At 41.1% G+C, this 18903-nt stretch overlaps 1 protein-coding gene across 3 annotated transcripts in view; it reads right to left on the bottom strand.

Annotated features, from left to right (window-relative positions):
* The window catches only part of RSRC1 (arginine and serine rich coiled-coil 1), a 178549-nt gene that overhangs the window by 31119 nt on the left and 128527 nt on the right, over positions 1 to 18903 (bottom strand). For 2 of the 3 annotated variants that reach the window (XM_075506788.1, XM_075506790.1), the window contains one exon: positions 2595 to 2663. The exons of the other annotated variant lie outside the window; for it this stretch is intronic. In XM_075506788.1, coding sequence (XP_075362903.1) covers positions 2595 to 2663 — 69 coding nt within the window. The remainder of the gene's footprint in view (positions 1 to 2594; positions 2664 to 18903) is intronic. 3 annotated transcript variants of the gene reach the window in all.

Genomic DNA, 18903 nt, shown 5'->3' with positions numbered 1-18903 from the left:
TATGAGTGAAAGCTGACTGCCACATTAACCAGTCCTCTGAAGCTGAGCCTAACGGGCGGACAGTGGTTAGCACCGAATAAAGCATTATCTCATAAACCCGGCAAAAGTGTGCGAGAACCGGCTTAAGCTGAAGAACCAGAGGTGGCAACTTCATCCACTGTTAGACGTGCGAATTTGGGGACTTCTGGATTGGATTTTTAAGCAGTCAATACATGCTAGGTGCTTTGGATTTACCTGATAATGCAAAACAAAATTCTTCGACTATTTTCTGGGGCAAAAAACCCCAACCTAGCCCAAAAACAGACAAAGGGAATCAATCGCATGACTTTTTAATAAAGATTACATTAGAATTTTGAAACACATACTTAGCATACTTCACCGTAAGTCCCACAATTTGGAGCTTATTAAAGACATCTAAATCTAGAAACAAACAGGGGGTGGGAAATCATGTAAAAATGTATAAAACCTGTAGGATAGCAACCAGCTGAATCAGACCTGCAAAGTATACTTCATTTTCTCATTCACACATGAGGATTTAAAGAAGCTTGTTTGTATCTGAAGTGCAAATAAGCTTTAAATTGCCTTCAGAAATTATTGAGGCTGGAGTTCCAGCTAAAGAAAAAATGGGTAAGGAAGAAAATTGGAGAAATTTGATTGTAACCAAAGAAACAGCACCTGAAGTCAGTACCTAAGAAGAGATGGCAACATGGAAACAGGTAGGATGTATTTTCCTAATCAAAAAATCTTGGTAACGACCTGTTCCAAAATCAAATAAATATGTAAAAGATTTCCACAAAATTCAGAGCCTTTGGAGCCCTAAAAGACTGCAGCAGCTCAGACCAAGATATGGAATGGGAATTCAGGGAAAGAAATGCAAGCAGGGACTAGCTGTTTGAGACGGCTCGGTCGTTAAGAAGGATTCCTGGAAAATGAGGGTGCCAAAGCAGGATAAGGAGGAACCTTGTCATCAGGAAACTGGTGGGATTCTTAAATCGATGGCAGCGTAGTAGGGGTTAAACACAGCATGTGTGGAAGGAGAATCAGGTACCTGGAAGGTATAGGAGAGATGAGAAAAGATGAAGGCACGACAGATGCAAAATTAAAGTTCCTATCGTTACCTTGAAGTTCAACTTGGTGTGCTCAGAGATAGGAAAAGAGAGGGCAGACGCAAGGAGACTTTCCAATAGGATTAGAGAGACTGGAAAGAAAGATGATGTTTTGGAAAGACTGGAGGAGATGGCACAGTAGAATTGTAAAGATCGCTGCCAGCCCCTTTAGGTGTTTTCTTCCATTTGCTACATATTCAAGCAACCTACTACCTCTTCCTTTTTGCAAAACTTTTCCTCTTTTAGATTAGCCTAATGATTTTATCACATCACACTAGGAATTAAAAATATCTCAATCTCTTAAATTCTCCTTAAATTTCAAGCTGTCCTAAACAGCTTTACTTCATATCACTCTCCTCCATAGATGATGGCCTGGCCCTAACCAAAATATAATTGATATTTGGGCACGACGCTGATTTTCATAGTAAATGAATCCATCAAAAGGCCAGCTCTGAAAAATACATGATCTCCTCGAACATGACATCATCTTCAAACCGGGGTCCTGTTTATTGGGTGGTTAAAAGACTGAGTGAACATCCATGCAATCCCAGGTAGGCAGACAAGGGGCACAGGGTAGGGAGAATCAGGAACACATTTACCCAGAGATTGTTCCGTGTATTAAATAACAGTTACAACCGGAAACCTATCATCATTTAAATCAAATATGCTGAAAATGAAATACAAGATGTATTTCTAGAGTAAAACCACTGCAAGGAAGACCTTCACTATATTTTTGTATGTTTAAGTCAATGCAAAAAAATAATAGATGTCACAGAGAGTTAAATGTTTCATTTTAATTTGAACAACTGAGATATTTCCTCTGAGACAGGGATGTCCTATCATGGCTGAAGTGAGAAACTCTGAGGCTCCTTAGATGGTTTGCACTGGCTCTGTCACGCTGTTGAACATGTCTCTTCCCATTGCTCACCCACAGACAAGCAAAATACATTTGTTTTAACTACCCAGGCGTTATAGGTTAACTTTCCACCAACTGTACTGCAAAGGAAAACCGCTCAGATCCTGCCAGCTTTCGGTGCACCAAATTTCATCGAGAAACAGATTAGTTCACTTGGTGACATCATACAGACTAAATACACAGCCAAAATTAACTGCTGCGCTGACTGCTTTAATCAAGCAATACGTCCAGCACACAAACCAGTGGCACTGGCTGGTCATGAGGTCTTAACATATGACTTCGTCTCAAATTATTGGGTTGCTTTAATGGCAGCTAAAATATTTTTTTATGTAATATGAATATATATAAAATATGAAATTTCTGGTGCATTTAGGACTTCTTGTTGCCGTCACAGGAATGTTAGATGGCCTAAGCAGAAAGCTGTGGTGAACCAAAGGAGCGGCAGACTGGCCATCTCGGTTTCAGACGCCCTTATAAGAAAATCACGCAGCCCCACTGGAACTTGGTCCCTTAAAAATGGTTTCTGACTTACAGGCTTTTAGTTTGTTACTGAAGGAAAAAAAATGCATTACCTTCTTCCTTTCTTTTCTTCGCTTCTTCTTCACTTCTCTCTTTAGCCTTTAATGCTTCATCTGCTTTTGCTAAAAAGGAAAGAAATATAACAACAAATTTTATAATTAGTTAATTTATCTTGCAAAACAACATTTCCTGGGGGGTTAAACCCAATTTCAGATTCCTTTTTGCAGGTCCCACAATGAAGTCGATGTGCATGAAAGAACAGAATTTGGTTCTTAATGGATTTTCTTTAAAGATATTACTACAGTTAAGACAACAGCATAAGTGGTATTACGGAGGGTAATTTTTGCATGCAATATTACTTCAGTGCAAATCTCTGCATTCGTTTTAGGTTAAGTAAAACTTTTAAGAGTTTTTTTTCTTAAATACAAATCTCCCCACCCTACTTGCCCCTGAACCGAACTATAAAGAAACAAATGCAGTGCATTTAAAAAAAGAAGATTTGCTACCATAGTGAGTAATCCATAAGACCTCTTTTGAGGATAAAACAGAAACAAAACAATGTTTTCAAGGATGCAGAGTTGCAGATAGCATTTAAAATAGGAGTCAAATACCTATTACTTAGTATTAAATTAGGCAGTATACAATTTTCTCTTCACCGCAAATCATAGCAGCAGTACTTTATTCATGTTATGACAGTATTCATTAAAAAGAATCTTTTTCCCTCTAGAAACCTCTTCCCTTATTACTTAATTATCTACTAGTTGCTCAACTGCAGGGGTTTTCAAACACTTTACTACAGATGTTAAAGAAGATTAAAAATATACAGCACAGTAACAAGGGACTATCAATATACTCTGTAAATTAATTAAATTTCTGTTCTAGCACATCATTTATTCCAAAGCATTAATGTCTCAAAGGAGCCATTCTCTTTTATTGCCATCTCACTGCCTGATGAGTGAACTAAGTGAGAATAAGTCTCTAATAGCATTATACTTGATGAAATATTAAGTTTTAAAAAGTATCACCGTGTCAAAAGGAGAAGAACCAAAAAGAAACAGAATTCAGAATTTAAACCAGGCCTCCTTCTGTAATGAAATCACTGTGAACTGTGGCACAAATAGCAAACCCTTTTTCAGTTTTGCATAGGCTCAGCCCTACCACCTACGGAATCGACCGAGAATTTATAAAGCAACATCCAGCCCAGGAGTGGGGTGTGAAGTGCTCCTTCCGCCCCCCCGTCTTTTTGCAGCCAGCAGCTACCCCTGCTTAAAATATACAACTTAAACAGCGGTGTTACAAAACGGCAGAAGTAATTACATAGACATCTGTTTCCATTTACATGCTTTTATACATATTTAGACTACATTTAAAGTCATGAAATATTAAAACTTTTCTGCCGGTGAAGATCATTACAAGAATCTATTAAATTAGATTATAAAAACAAACTGCTAGTAACTCTAAAGACTTTTACTTCATTTACACTTTATTCTCCCTGGTAAAAGGACAAGGATAATAGAAATTCCATTTAAATTCAATTTTGGTTATATATGTAATTGTAGATATACCCCTTGAGTCATGTAAAATGCTCAGCTTATGTTTCTTTCAAATTATCCCGCTCAGATTCACATTCTACTCCTTACAACTGTCTTCAATATGTATTAGCAGAGCTCATTAGGCTGAAATTTAATAATGCAAACATCAGGTGGATTTCAAGAACCTCCATTATCATCACAAGATGGATTGCTTATATAGCTCTTGGGCCAACTGGGCACAATTTAGATTCAATAAACTACCATGCCTAAATTTGATTTATCTATTCCACCATGCTATTTTGTTCTTCCTTACCGATTTGTTGCTGCACGGGAACAATTCATTGGATATCTCCGTGGTTATCCAAGGCAAAAAATATTAAAACACACATGAAGGATGTCACCGGTCTGTGGCTAAATTTCTACTTTGTATTTGTTAACTTTAAAATGCTAATTTCCAGCCCTCGTAAGTACAGTTAAAACTTCTGCTAGCAGAAACAGAGCCGTCCTTTCAAGTCCTGGTTAATTATATGGACAATGTAGCAATTTAGGAAGTATCACGAGGACAATTCTCTACACAAAATTGCTCATTAACGACAATTTAACTTAGCCCATAAATCTACAGAGCAGTAAGTCTCTGAGGTTATAGGGCACCGTCCATTACGACCAACAGCAGTCACCGAAGCCATGCGCTGCTTTAAGAATTTAATGCTAACAATTATCTTAAAATATTTTAAATTCTCTTATCATTATTCACTTACAAAGCATCATTGCAAACTCAGATTTATTTTGACCAAATCAAGTTGTGATTAAACAATATTAAAAGAACCTTACAACTAATTCCAAAAGGTAATACAACCTCTCTGTTCTGTGGACTACTATGCCCTTGCCCCATATTTCAGGGTGTGCAAGAATATAGCGTGAGTGTGAGTGGCCGCTCACACTTAAAAGCACTTAAAAGCCCTGATATTTGGAAGAGAACTCGGTTCTCCCGCAACGCACGCTCCTTAAGCCGGAGGAGGACAGACGGCTGCTTATCACCCGCAGCAGATCAAAGAAGTCGCTTCAGCAAAAGTCTGGTTTTAATTGATCCAGGTAGTTGGGAGTGCTGAGACTGCTCCTGAAACTGGGCTTCCTGCATGGATAAACAGCTAGCATGACAAAAGTCTGACTGCTTACAAAGCTTTCTAAAATATAAAATAAATAAATAAAGAGGTGCTCCAGCTTGCAGCATTTAAGAGCTCGTCCAACCCCAGATAAAATTGCAATTCTATTGATTTTTTTTTTTCTGAGGGATGGTAAAATGACACGCAGAAGATGTTTGAGATGTTTACCTACGCTAAAGTAATAAAGTTGTGAAATGCAGATATTCGCTAGTAGCTAGTGGGCTGTTAATACAAGTATAACAGGATGAAAGAGAATTTCAGTCATTTCCAGGTGCCCCTGACAGAAGCGCTTGTTCCAGCCTGGCTGGGATCAGCAGCTCATTGCGCTGGATGCAGCACAAAGGAAGAAGAAATAAATCCTGTCTTTGCAGTGAGAATAAACTATGAGCAAAGAGTATGGACATGCTGCTCAGACAGATAAACACAATGCAGAAGTGGAACAATATTGCTAAGTTACAACAAAGGCACTAACATTTAATTAAAACTAAGCTACATTAAGTACCTTCTCTGTTATTTAAAAAAAAAAAATCAAACCAAAACACCCTTCACGTTTCCATATGCACTAATATCCTACACTGAATATGCTCCTGTGTTCTGAAGCTCAGACTGGCTCTCTGATCAGCTTCATTGCACCTGCTTTCCAAAGCCGATAACCACGTAACTAGAAGCGGCTCAAGGCAGAGCTGGCAAACCCACCCGGCATCACAGCCCCTTCTGAAGGAGCAAATGCAATTGCCATGGATTTTGGGGAGCGGAGAGCTCCCTAATGGAAATGCAGGTTGCCTGCCAGACCTGCAACTTCGGTTCCTGTTGAGGAGCAATTATTATGTACAGATCAACAACTGCGGATCAATGAACGGTAGGTAATTCCCCAGGGCCACGATCGGGGGGATGAACCTGGTCCGCTCCTTTGCCGTGCTTTAACCCGTTCAATGCAGACCTGCAGAGCCAGCTGATCTTTGGCTTATGCTGACAAGTGGGGTAAAAAGAAGAGAAAAGGAAAGAAGTGGACGATTTTATATACTTTCCGGCTTGGGAAAGGGAGAGGGTAGGTGTTTCTGTATCTCCTTGATATTATTTATAGGCTGACTGTAAAACTTTTGGTGATGGAATGAGCTATCAGAGAGTAAATACAAGAACAAAGAAGAGCGATTTGGGAGCCACAGAGAAACACTGGGCTGGTGTAAATCAGCGCAGCTTTGCCAACTTCATCTGCAGATCCCAAGAATTATCCCACGCTCTGTGTTACTGATATTTTACAGAGATTTTCAGGTTTATGCTCAGACACTGCCATTCAAGCAGACTCTACTTGCACCAAACATTCGCTCATGCAGAAATTCAGGTTCCTGTCCATTTTCCCATCCAAACTTTATATACTCACCTAGATTTTCCTCTTTAATTCCTTCTTCTCAACTAATTCTATTAATTCAGAGTCCTCTTCCCTCTAAACTGTTACTCCTTTATAGAAAAGAAAGTCTCCCAAGAAATACCCTCTCACTTAAGAAACTTGATAAAACTATTTTAATAAACTACAAGCATTTAATAATCTATATCCCTCCTAAATCGTATGACATGTTTTCTGTTCTCTATAACTTGATCATTTTTTTAGTGACAAATAAAAATGAGGAAAGGAAAAAGGAACTGAAAAACAGAATAGGAAAAAAAGAATGAGCGATCTCGTAGGTTTTGAAAAATATTTCAAGCTTAAAACATTAAAGATGATCTTATTTCCTTACCAATGTGGTATGACATATATTTGACATTTAACAGTTACACTACTACTTGGTGCCTCCTCTCTTCCAAACCACCTCCTCAAGGCTTTCTCTAATGAGTGTCCTTCAATCACAGCCTACTCAAATCAACCGCACTTCCCACATAACTATTAACTTCACAGTTTGCATAAATAGTTACGCAAACAGTCACATTGATGATACCTGATAGTGAGAAAATGAAAATACCCTACCTGGTGCAGGACTTCGTTATAGGGACAGAGCATGGGAGACTCCTGGGTGCCCAGGAAGCGTCAGGGAAGCCCCAGAAGAACCTGAGGTTCAATTACAGTTTTGTTTAATACCAAGTAGCCTACACGGCTTTGAAGAAGTGACTTGTTCTTAGCCAACTAAGATGAGGGTCATCCCCACAGATAACAGATGCATTAAAGCCTGACAAAAATGTCTCTAATCAAAAGCCCTTGGTACTATGATTAAAGAAAAAGGACGGTCACCGATGTGCCTGACAATTTTCACGGCGGAGTGAAAAACCACCTTTATGAACAGGAGCAAAAGTACTTTTTCTACTGCTTTTCAAAATCGAAACGAACATGTTTCTACAACAAAAATGAGATAAATGATTTTAAAATGTCCAGCTTAATGACACCACACGAAGGAAAACCAAAACACCAGTGGGGAAATGCAAATTAATGCATTAATAATTTGAACAAGTTCCCAAGTGCAACACATGTACCTTCAACCAAACTCTTAAATCCTAACAATACCCTTGGGTTTCTTTCCATCCGCTGCATCCAGTATTTTCTAAATAATTTCAGAACCACCTCTTTAAAAGAGTTTTACTCAACCAACTTCCAGCTGCTGTCATGCTCCAACATGGGAGCTTGAAGCATGGGCAGGATGCCTCAAGCCATCACAGGGACAACTGCATCAACTTTACACTGTCCGCTTCACTAAGGTAGAAAGCCAAATGCGTTATTAGACAAACCGTTAGCGTGGAAATGGCCAGTATTGTCCCAGAACCGCAACGTGCGTATTTTAAATGGCGACACAGTATTTCAAGTGGAAGACTGTCCAGGATGATGACCTTGGCAGGGTTCTGGCTGTTTGAACTTCCGAAGTTCAGTCAAACCAGCGAGGACCCAGCACAGCGTGGTACTGGGGCATCTCATCCCCAGTGCGTGCTGCCCCGGGACGGCCTTTCACCATGAGCAAACACGTACAGCGACCTGCTCTCGTGGCGGGCAAGCACGGCATGGGATGGACGTTGGGAATGGAGCAGATCTTCTCTGTATGAAGAACGGTAACATATGCTCACACTTGCTTGTGCTGCATCCTTGAGCATAGCCAGAGAGCAAGTTGAAGGTAGTTAAGGTCTCAAAATGCCCTAAATGCAAGCGGTAACCAAGAGAAACAATGGAGAGCGTGTTGAGGAGACGCACCATGTGCTCGTGGAAGGGAGCCAGCAGCAGCAGCCTGGTGCCCGAGCAGCCCCGTGCTTTCAGAACCAAGTGTTTCAACCCCTATCTTCACAAGGTTTCGCAGTAGAGTTCTGTCAGAATCCCTAAAATCACTGCTCTAACAACGGTCTGTATCTAGCAAATAGTTTAAACGGTTACAATTACAGTGCATGCAAACATGGCTTCAAGCTTTTTCTTTGCCTAATGCTACATACTGAAATAAATAAAAAAAAACCCCAACAACTAAAATATCCTAAAATGCATTTCTCATTACTGGGCAAAAAGTACTGGTTTAACTATACTGTTAATTATACTAGTTTTCTATATTATGTTATTAAATATGCTAGTTAATTATACTAACTACACATTTTCTTTGCTGGTCACTTAGCCCTGCTAATACTTTTAACTGTCTGATCAGTTCAGGTGGCACTAGGAGCCAACCGCCACCTTTAGCCTACCATGAAGATGTACAAAAACACGCTGCAAAAATCAATAGATTCTGCATTAAAATATGCTGCCTTACTGCATGACATTATGCTAACAGGAAATGTTGGAACAATCTCTTTGGAGACTAGATCTGATAGAACTCAAAAAGAAAGAAGCTTTTCCGGGGGAAAAAAAAAAAAAAAAGAGAGAGAAAACAAATGGTCTTCACAAATAAATCATCTTCTAAACAGCATAAATGATGTGCATCAGCCCGTCTCTGCTTGAGAGCCGCTAAAACTAGTGGTTTTCAATGCTTTTGTAAAGACTCAATGTATGGATATCACCACTACTGCTACAGTTAGTTCTACGAGAAACATGTCTCCCAAGCCACAGAGACATGCCAAAGTCCTATAACATATGTATAATATTATTTTCTCTTAATTATTGAGTATGAGAAAAATGGAAAGTTAACAGCAACAAAAACGAACTTTCAGTTAAAATCGCAGCAGTTTCTCTTCATGTATTTTGCAATACAGCGAGAGATTGATCTTCCCCAGGCTTTCACTACCAATTTCTCATCTGTAGATAACCGCAGCGTTCATCTGCGTTAATATTTTTATACACGTGAATACAGACCCGTTCACTGCTTGTAGGTACTCCTTAGGACGTTACTGGGTACACGGCCCTGCGGCCTCTGCGTGTGCGTTCCCGGTGCCCCGACCGACCTGGAGGGAGCCCAGGGGCCGCTCAGCCCCTCGCTACAAAGGGAAAACCCTTCGGAGGGTTTTCAGCCCCTCGCCTGACAACGGGCAGCTGGGGCGGGACAGGGACGGGCCCCCCTCCCGGCCGGGGGTGCCTCCGGTGCTGCGAGCGGTGCTGCCGCCTTCTGCCTCCGTTAACGAGGCTGGTGAGCAACGTGCACGGCTTCCCAGCCAAAGTCCATTTGAGGTATTTCTATTCTAAAGTAATTTGAATTGCTTTTATTTCTTCCAAAGAGCCACGCTGGAGAGTACTGCCGAGCACGGCATTCCCTCTTGTGCTTTGCGTGGCTACGCTTCAATTTTGGGAAAAGCCGTAGCTACGCTCTACCTAAATAAGACTGTTTGGGAGTAAGATACGGTGCCGGAGGAGGAAGCGGCTCCACCGGCGCCAGCCGGCACTCGCACCCTCCCGGGGCACAGGGCTGAGCCCCCGGGGCCGCGGAAGCGCTCGGGTTTGGGAAGCACAGAGCCGTTCCCCGACGGACGGGCACGTCGGAGCGACGCTTTAATCCTGACCAGCCTTGCGCCGTGCCGAGGTGAAAGAGTTTCAAGCAAAGATGCTAATTAAAAGAAAGCAGAAGAATATTAATTATTTCAAGGTAGAAATAGGGCAAATGCTGTTTTGGGGGTGCAAAGGGCATTTCGGAAAGCGTGGCCCGGCCTTGTGGAAGAGCCCCCGCAGCACAGCCCTCTCCCACCGCTGCCGGAGGAGGTGCGGAAGGTGCGCGGAAAAGGCTCGGCCCCGCGCCGGGATGCAATTGGTTTTACTGGTAAAATTAAAAAAAAGAGGAGTGTCAGAACACCCATCAACTGCAAACTGCAAGTCGTTTGGGGGAAAAAAAAAAAAAAATCAACAATATTGTGGACTTTCCAACTCTTCAAACTTAAAAATGCAGGCTATACATTTCAAGATGTATTTGGGGAAAAGAAAGCAGACAAACTCAAAAAACACATATGGACATTACATCTAAAATGTAGCCAAGCCATGCACGATGCTAATCAGAAAGACTGAACCGTTTTTTTTTTTAAACACAAACATTTTTGCCCTTATAAAATATTCAGTCAGCTCACATATAAAAATACAAGTATAATCCATTATTAATTTACAAGGCCTTATTTAATTTACATGCTATTTTTCTCTAGTATATTAAATTTATCAAGGCTTGTGGAAATCCTGTCTGCTGAATATTCATATACTGACATGTAAAGTTATCTATTATACATCCAAAAAATTCCAACACAAATGCAACACAACTGCTTTCTCAGATATTTCCTGAGACGGGAACAGAAGGAGCAGAGTCCAGCAGCTGTTAATTCAAAACCAGAAGTGACACCACCACACACATTTTTATCGTACCAGATTTATGCCATTTTTCTACATTTTTGTCTTTTTAGTCCACACTAAAATAACATTTCCCCCGAATTTAACAGCACAAACATTCAGGTGCCCACTTGTCTAGTTCATCCATGGCCAAGGGTCCCCGAACCCCGCCACGATGGCTTCATTTAGCACCGTCCACTCTAATTACGTGGCGGCCGAGTAATACGCTACGACACCCAAACGCGAGAAGCTCCTGCCATTGCTGTCCGAAGTACAATTTCATTATGCCACCGACTGTAATGACAGGTATCGGAGACGCCCGGGCGTGATGGTGGGTGCAGGAGCTCGCCGCTCCCTTCCCCAGCTCTGCGGTCGCGGTTACAAACCGCCCCTAAGCACAAACCTCTGTTTTCAGCTTCTCCGCTCTCCCTGGGGAGAGCACCCAGCACTGCCCTTGGCAGGGAGAAGTCATCCCACCCATTCCTCCCGGCCCGGGGGCACGCTGCACCTTCTTTTTCACCCCTTCAGCAGCATTCCTGCTCGATTCCCTTCCCGTAGTGATTTTGGAAAGTATTTCTTTACTTTGGTACAATGTCTCCCGCTACGGCGCAGCTAGCGAGAGTCTGTCTGCTAGCAGCCGCCCGGGTTTTTCAGAATATGAAACATATTTTTGGCAGAAGATATATCCGGTATATAGTATATATAAGTATATATCCGATATATACTCACCTCAAAAAACACAAGGAAAACCCCAATGTCTTCTTCCTCTTGTTCTAACGTTGGGTATAACCAATACATTTGTGAAGATAAATCCTTTAACGCCAACCGGGCAATTTTTCACTAGTTTCTTTTTTTTTAATTGTCACCATTTTCCAAATGCAGTTTGTGGCTAGCCTGCTGGCTATAAATGACACAGGGCGATGAGAAAGCGCAGCATAAAAGAAAGCATATCCGAAATCACATAAACCTGCATAGTGCAAAATAGCAGAAGTTATTCTTAAGTCAAAACGGGTTAAATATTAAACAAACTTCTCTAGAGAGAGGGGAGCACATACATCCTCGTCCAGAATATTAACGTGCCGGTCAGAAATCCGTAAGGAAAAAGTACCCTGGAAAGGGACAAGGGGTGTTGGGAAGCAAAAGGTAAGAATTGACAGATAAAATTCAGTACCGGCAAGCGGGGCCGACCTCCCCAAAGACTTTCCGTATCCCGGTTACTGCCTACTGTATTAAGACTGCCTTTCTCATCACTTAATGCTTATTTTCATCACTTTGCTTAAAATATTGATAATCAATTAGGGCTACGTCTGTTTTGCCACAGAATCTGTGTCACAGTCTATCAGACTGTCAGGGCCAATTCAGTCCTCATTCAAAGTTAATTTTTTCTTCATAAATCTGCCTTTGGAGGAGTCATTAGGCGCAGAACATAGCCCGAGGTGCAATCACCTATTCTCTTTCATTAGCGGCAGGCAGGGAAGGTGAGGGAGATTATTAGAACTTTGGAATGATCACAAAGCAGCGTGCTGCCTGTCAGATCCCCCCAACATTTAATTCATCTCGCCAACTCGCCGGCGCGCGCTGCCAACAGTTTTAAATGGACATTATTCATGAACATCTGTGACATGCTGAATATTCTGAAGCGGGAATGATGAAAAAGCGGTGCCCCCCTTTGACTTGAAAATTAATTCTATGGTCAAAACAATTAGGAATATAACAAACATGTTTTGTGATGTTATTTTTAGTCCTCCAAGATATTCCACTTAAAAAGCTATTATTTCAGAAATATAGGTATTTAAACATCAACGTGCATACTCTGGCCGGGCCAGCACAGTATTTTATGGTATTGAAGACTGATGTGCATTTCCCTTACTATGGAAATAACAAGTTGTTGGTTTTCTTTTTTTAAGCAATTACAGAATTAGCCAGCTTCGCTATCTGGTTCGTTGATGCGTTTCTAAAATGCAGCCAAATGAGATGACACATTGGATTTTAATACGATGCCATATTAAATTACAGCACGCCTTACTCAGGGTGGACAATCGGTCGCAGTGCGTGAAACAGATTTCCAAAAGCAAATATATTTATTGCTGCTTCTCTCCTGAAAATGAGCACGCTATGGCCATTATAGCATTTTTAAGGTAGGAATGGCAGAAATGCTGGTACGGGAGACTGGCATCCACAGAAATGCAATAAAAACCCTACAGTCTCTACGCAGCATCCCTTAATACATGCAAGGGTTTTAAGATGGAGATACTTTAAGGAAAAGTAATTTACATCTAATGAAATAACATCAAGTAGTTCCTTGCATTTCATTACGAAAGCCAAAAGAATAGTAATTTACATTTTTTTCCTGTTATTACTATGAAAACGGTGTTATCATTAGCAAACTTCTCACAACCCCCATCGTTCTCCTCCCAAAATAGTCTCGTTTTCCGACTGCAAAATCAAGGGCCCGATCCTTAGCGAATTCAAGCTGGCACAATTCCACTGACTTCAATAGAGCTAAGCAAATTTACTCCAGCTGAGGATCTGGCACTAAATATTTATAATAGTAATAATAAAGAAGACTTAATAAGCAGATCTTGGCTAGATACATTCATCTATTATTTAGTGCATTTCTAATTTCTTTCTTTCTCACACACTGTTTCCCCCCCACACGTCTGATAAAAAATTCAACTGAAATATGTTTTAACACTAAAGATTAATTGGCTTAAATTGCTTCCGTGGCTCGACTCATTGCAGTGGATGCTATTAAATATTGCAAAGATTTGCTTCCATCTCAGAAAAGGCTGTACATTACCAACTTGGACATCTTGTAGTCAACTGATGTTTCACCTAAGACCCACACCCCCCAAACTGCAGCTGAGCTCAGGAAAATAGCATAATTGGATGGAATTCTTGTCTTACCTGATATTTAATCTTGGAGAGAAAAGTATTTCTTAGAATAATTCAATAATTCCAGTGGAAATGTTTAACTGGCACCTTCTGCCCCAGTTAGTTTCTTTTGGGGGAAGGGGGTGGGAAGAGGAAGAGCTCGGGAAAGGCAAAGGATGGCCCAGAGTTAAACATTCCCCTAATCCCTTGAGTTAAAAAAGGCAGTAACATTTGGGAGAGAAAAAATAAATCCCAGATATAAAAATTCACGGAGTAGAGGATGATTCTTTGCTATCTCCTTCAGGAATATTTTCACCTCAACTGGAAAACTTAGAAGTCATCAAGATGAAAAACTCCAACTTTGCTTCAACTTATTTAAATTGTTCTTAAAACAATACTTGTTATAGAGTTGTTTCTTCCCCCTCGCGCACCACGGATGGAGAAACGAGAGAACAACGGAGGGTTTCCTACGGAAACAGCCGTAACGGAGCTGTTGAGCAGGTGAAAGGAGGGACGCTTTGGTGTAAGGTATTCCTCAGTCAGCTTCAAAACTGTTTCAATTTCTGCTCTTTGGCCGTCGTTGCTGCACGGAGACTTCTCCTACCTGTGTCCCAACTCAGCAGCAGCGGGCTGCCCTCCTCCCGCTCCCTGCCACGGGAGCCCACGCCACCAATACGCACCTTTACGCACCAATAGCACCTCTTATCCAATCCGTAAATTCACATTTTCCCTTTTTCTTTCTTTCCAGCCCGGTTGGAGGGCGCAGTTTTAGCAACTTCACATCTCCCAGGCCGGCACAGCACTACTGCTCTAGTGAACTAGAATTCTTTCATTAGAGGACTTAAGCAATCTGCATGTCTAATTGACGGTAATTTCTACCTCTTAGAAATAGCAAAGAGACTTTTACGAATGCATTTTCTAACCATCATCACGTGAAATGCAACCTGCAGGAGGTAGAGCGGTATAGGGGCTTGCTATTGTTCTTATTGCTATTTAGATTTCAGCAGGGGCAAACCGGATCCTTAGGGCCTTCTTTTGAACATCTAGGAATCTCATGAAAAATGTAATTGCAATATAATAATAATAATGATTCCGATAATTAATTTCAATAAAAATATTGACCCCAGATATGGGGAAGGTGTAAATTACTAAGGCGACACCTGATTAACCTTAGTCTGAACTGAGACCAGTAGAAATTATAAGCAACAAAGAAGAAAAAGCCATAAAAATACAAACAAAATATTTCAAAGTGGAAGAGCTTATATGCATTCAATATGGTTGAAAGCCACTCTTGAAAACGCCCAACATTTATCCAAATATGTCAGTCTCCGAAAGGGGGGGATCGCTTCCAGGATGGATGCGGTCTAGTCCCAAGGATCTTCACGTTTTTGGGGACAGCATGGGAAGAATCTCAGAGCCTCCGAGAAGCGTCCACCAGAGCAGAGCAAGCTGCTTCAGAACAAGTAAACCTTAACGGCAATGATGTAGATTTAAAATTTTATATTAGAGCACAATCAAGTACTAATATAAGGAAAAAAAAAAAGCAAAGCTAAGAAAAAAGTACATATAGGTAAAGCAAACTTACTCTATAAGAGAGCACAATGTAATGGAATATAGGTAACGTACTACTGCAATTTTTGAAAGAAGAAATACATACCATGTAAAAAGTAAATAAACTGTATTACATTAACATCTTCTCAGATCATAAAGAGAATATAATGCCAACATTGCCAAATGAGTAGCGTAACCGATGAATCCTCACATACCACCACCAATTTGCCTTCACGGGTAAAAAGAACATGAGGAGAGGGTTCGAACACGCTGCGGCTGGGTACGGCTGCGCCGCGTGCCATCGGACAGCACACCGCACGGATGCTGCTGACGGCGGGATGGAGTTCGCTCTGACAGGTGGTGAGCACCAAGAGACGGGGACAGCCACGAGGAGAGGACCTCAGGGCTGACTTTCATCTCCCCGTCCCCCTTCCTCCTCCTTTTTTAAAAATCTTACTTTCTTTTAGAAACCACGGTGGGAAACTGGCTAAACACACAGGGAATTTTAGTACCACACTGATGATTTGTTTTGATGCTTGTCATGCAAAATTAAATGAGGAGGCCACAATATCAAAACAGGTTTGCATTTTAAGTTACAGCCTCTTAAATTCAATTGCAGCCATAAAATGAAATATAAAGGAGCTATCTTGAAAAGAAAAGAAACGAAGGTGTTCTGAGTTACATTATGTGCTCTTGTGAAAATAAAATTTTTGTATTATACGTATTACCAAATAAATTAATACCTGTTATTTGGATGAGGACTTTGAAAAACATATGTAAAAATCCTGAAGAACGCTCTTGTTCTTGTTGGTAAGAAGGCAGTTCTTTATGAAAGTTATGGAAATCTGTGAGCTTGCCACCTCACAGAAGAAAAAAATAATGAAAGAAAGATAAATAAATCACTTAGGTTTTTAAAAAACCTATGGGGACATGAAAATCTCAACTATGAAAGCGCAAGAACTTTTTTCCTATAATAAAACTCAAGTCAAATGAGTCAGAAACAAGAAAGCTCTAACTCATTAAAAACGGCTGTGGAACATACATCTATAAAGCTGTTATCTTCTGACCCCTGTCACCGACAGACTGGTTCTTTTAACACTTGGGTAGATCCTAAGTCACTTCTGAATGGTCTACTCAAAATAAACTTTGAGATTCCTCTAAAACTAATTGGAAATAACAAAAGGTAGGCAAGACTGCAAAACATACGTCTGGAAACCCATTGCTAAGGTATAGGAGATGCCTACGGTCTTGATGCAACAAATGCTTTTAAAATCATCACATAAATTATGGAAGATTAATTTGGGGGGTTGTCTTTTTTCCCCTCGCTGACTTCAGTGCTACCAGGAACCAGCCCTTCCCTTTGAGGATATAAAGTTTAATTCATTCAAAATTGTAATAAATGTGCATCTCCTCCTGAGCTGAGAGGGTGATGTGAAAATCAATTAGAACCAAAAGGCAACACATACTATTCTCTAAGTTCCACAGGCTAAAACCAAGAATGACTCGCCGCTTTCAGAATACACTACCTTAGCCTGGCACCTTTCAGAAGCTAGATGGTTATGGGGACAATTTCACAGGCACAGATCGAGACCTTGGTAAGATCAGCGGGTTCAGCATCCCGCCTGGAGCCCATTGCACAGCGCATCTCCACCAAGCTCTCCAGCTCCACGGACTGGGCCCATCCTACGTCCCACCCTCCCAAGGAGCACTCATTCCTGATGGACCATGCTAGCTGCTCAGGTCCAATTACCTACTCCATCCGTATGAGAAATTAGCTTTATGTTGGACTAACCGCATACCTTCACAAGAAAAGTGTAACAGCTACTGCATATAATTTCACAAATAAATTATGTTACTTTGAAAAAAATACTTGTTTGCTTAAAATATAATCCGTAATAAAAAACTTCAATAATTTCTGAAAAACACCTGGCAATGCGTTTCAAATACAATTGTCATTTTAGTCTGTGTATTGAGAATGACAGTCGGCTTTGCTTTCCGGGGTTAATAGCAGAATTCAGCCTGACAGCTTGTCAGCAAACTTGAAAAATTCAGTCACAAAACTTAAATTCAAAATGAGCCCTTCTTTCATCTGCCAATTTTAAAATGTCAGGAATCACCACATTAAGTGAAAATCCAGTAGATGACAACTAATCTGGCTATCAAAAGGAAGCAATAAACCATGGAGTACTTACAAATGATTATGAGGAACAACACTGAGAAAAGCGAAACCAACCCAGAGCACCTTGTAAGGGCTCCGAGAATTTTCATCTCGTGCTTTCGAACCGAATAAAAACATAACGAATAAACCTGTGCAAGTGGCTCCCGTTAGCAATGCCATCAGCAGAGACCCACCTGTACAACGCTGGTGAAAAGTCTTTCTGGCTTGGCAGTTTCACATCAGGTCTCACGGTAGCTTTTGAAAATAAACCTTCATAATACGTGAGTTTAATTTCCCTAATTTACTTCTGGGCACTGGCCCACGGCTCCCGCTTAATGACCAATAGTCTTTTCCATTAAGAATAATCTTTGGCCGCTCACCTACACTGGAAACCCCCAATAAACATCGTCAGATTTGCTGTACCACATAGTGCAAATAACAGCAACTGGCAAAGATAATTATCCAGATTCATTTCCCTGGCCTTACTGGTGCAAGGTCCAGATATCAGCTGCAGCCAAACTGGCCATCCTGGGACAAAACATTCACAGTTGACCCCAGCCAAGGCAGCTGGGGGAGCAGTCTATGGCATATAAAACCATTCCACCGGACCCCAAAGAGGCGATGGAAACACCACCTACTCATTAGAAAATGCCTTTGGATACTTCCTTGAGGAAAATCGGACAAGCTTTATTCCTCCTCTGTGTCTTTCTCAACAGAAGCACTTATTAACGGAATATGAGAAATTTTGGGTTTCCTATTGAAGAAAAAACCCCCTACTAATATCTAAAAGACAACATATGTATATATCTCAAAGACAACAGCTGATAATGACAAATCTACAACTTTTTCCATTGCACAAAGATCTAAACCTTAGGATACCCTGTAAGATTATTTACCATCGTTATTTATCATTCATACAGCATCTTTGCTGAAGGCACAGGCAGAAGGACATTGCTAAAGCTGGCCTACTTTAAATTGCAGTTAACAATGTTGGAGCCCCAAAGCTTACTCAAATTTCCACCTTCAGAAATAAAATCCTATAACCAAAGACACAGCTAGGAAGGCTAACGAAGACACAGTAAGGAAATGCTGCTTAACCATGTTTGTTGAAAAACAGCATCAGTTTCTCTCCTCACTCTTTTATTTGCAATGAAGTTCCATTTAAGGAAGAAGTAATAGTTATTAACCGGAGTTTAATCCTAGTTATTAATGGATAGCACGGTAGAAGACTATGCATTTCTCAATGCCAGGCGTTGCCACACATTGCAGCCCCTTGTGCTGCCCACCGCTGAGGCAGCCCCGCTTCCCCTCGCCTCCCCGCAGCCCCTGCCCCTCGCACCGAGACCGGCGAGCGGGGAGCTTGGCTCCTCCTGGGCTAAACGGTCCCCC

This window comes from Mycteria americana, chromosome 7 (assembly GCF_035582795.1).
Source record: "Mycteria americana isolate JAX WOST 10 ecotype Jacksonville Zoo and Gardens chromosome 7, USCA_MyAme_1.0, whole genome shotgun sequence".
Taxonomy (NCBI): Eukaryota; Metazoa; Chordata; class Aves; order Ciconiiformes; family Ciconiidae; genus Mycteria; species Mycteria americana.
Note: the sequence above shows the minus strand (reverse complement) of the source record. Positions and strands in the feature narration are given on the sequence as shown.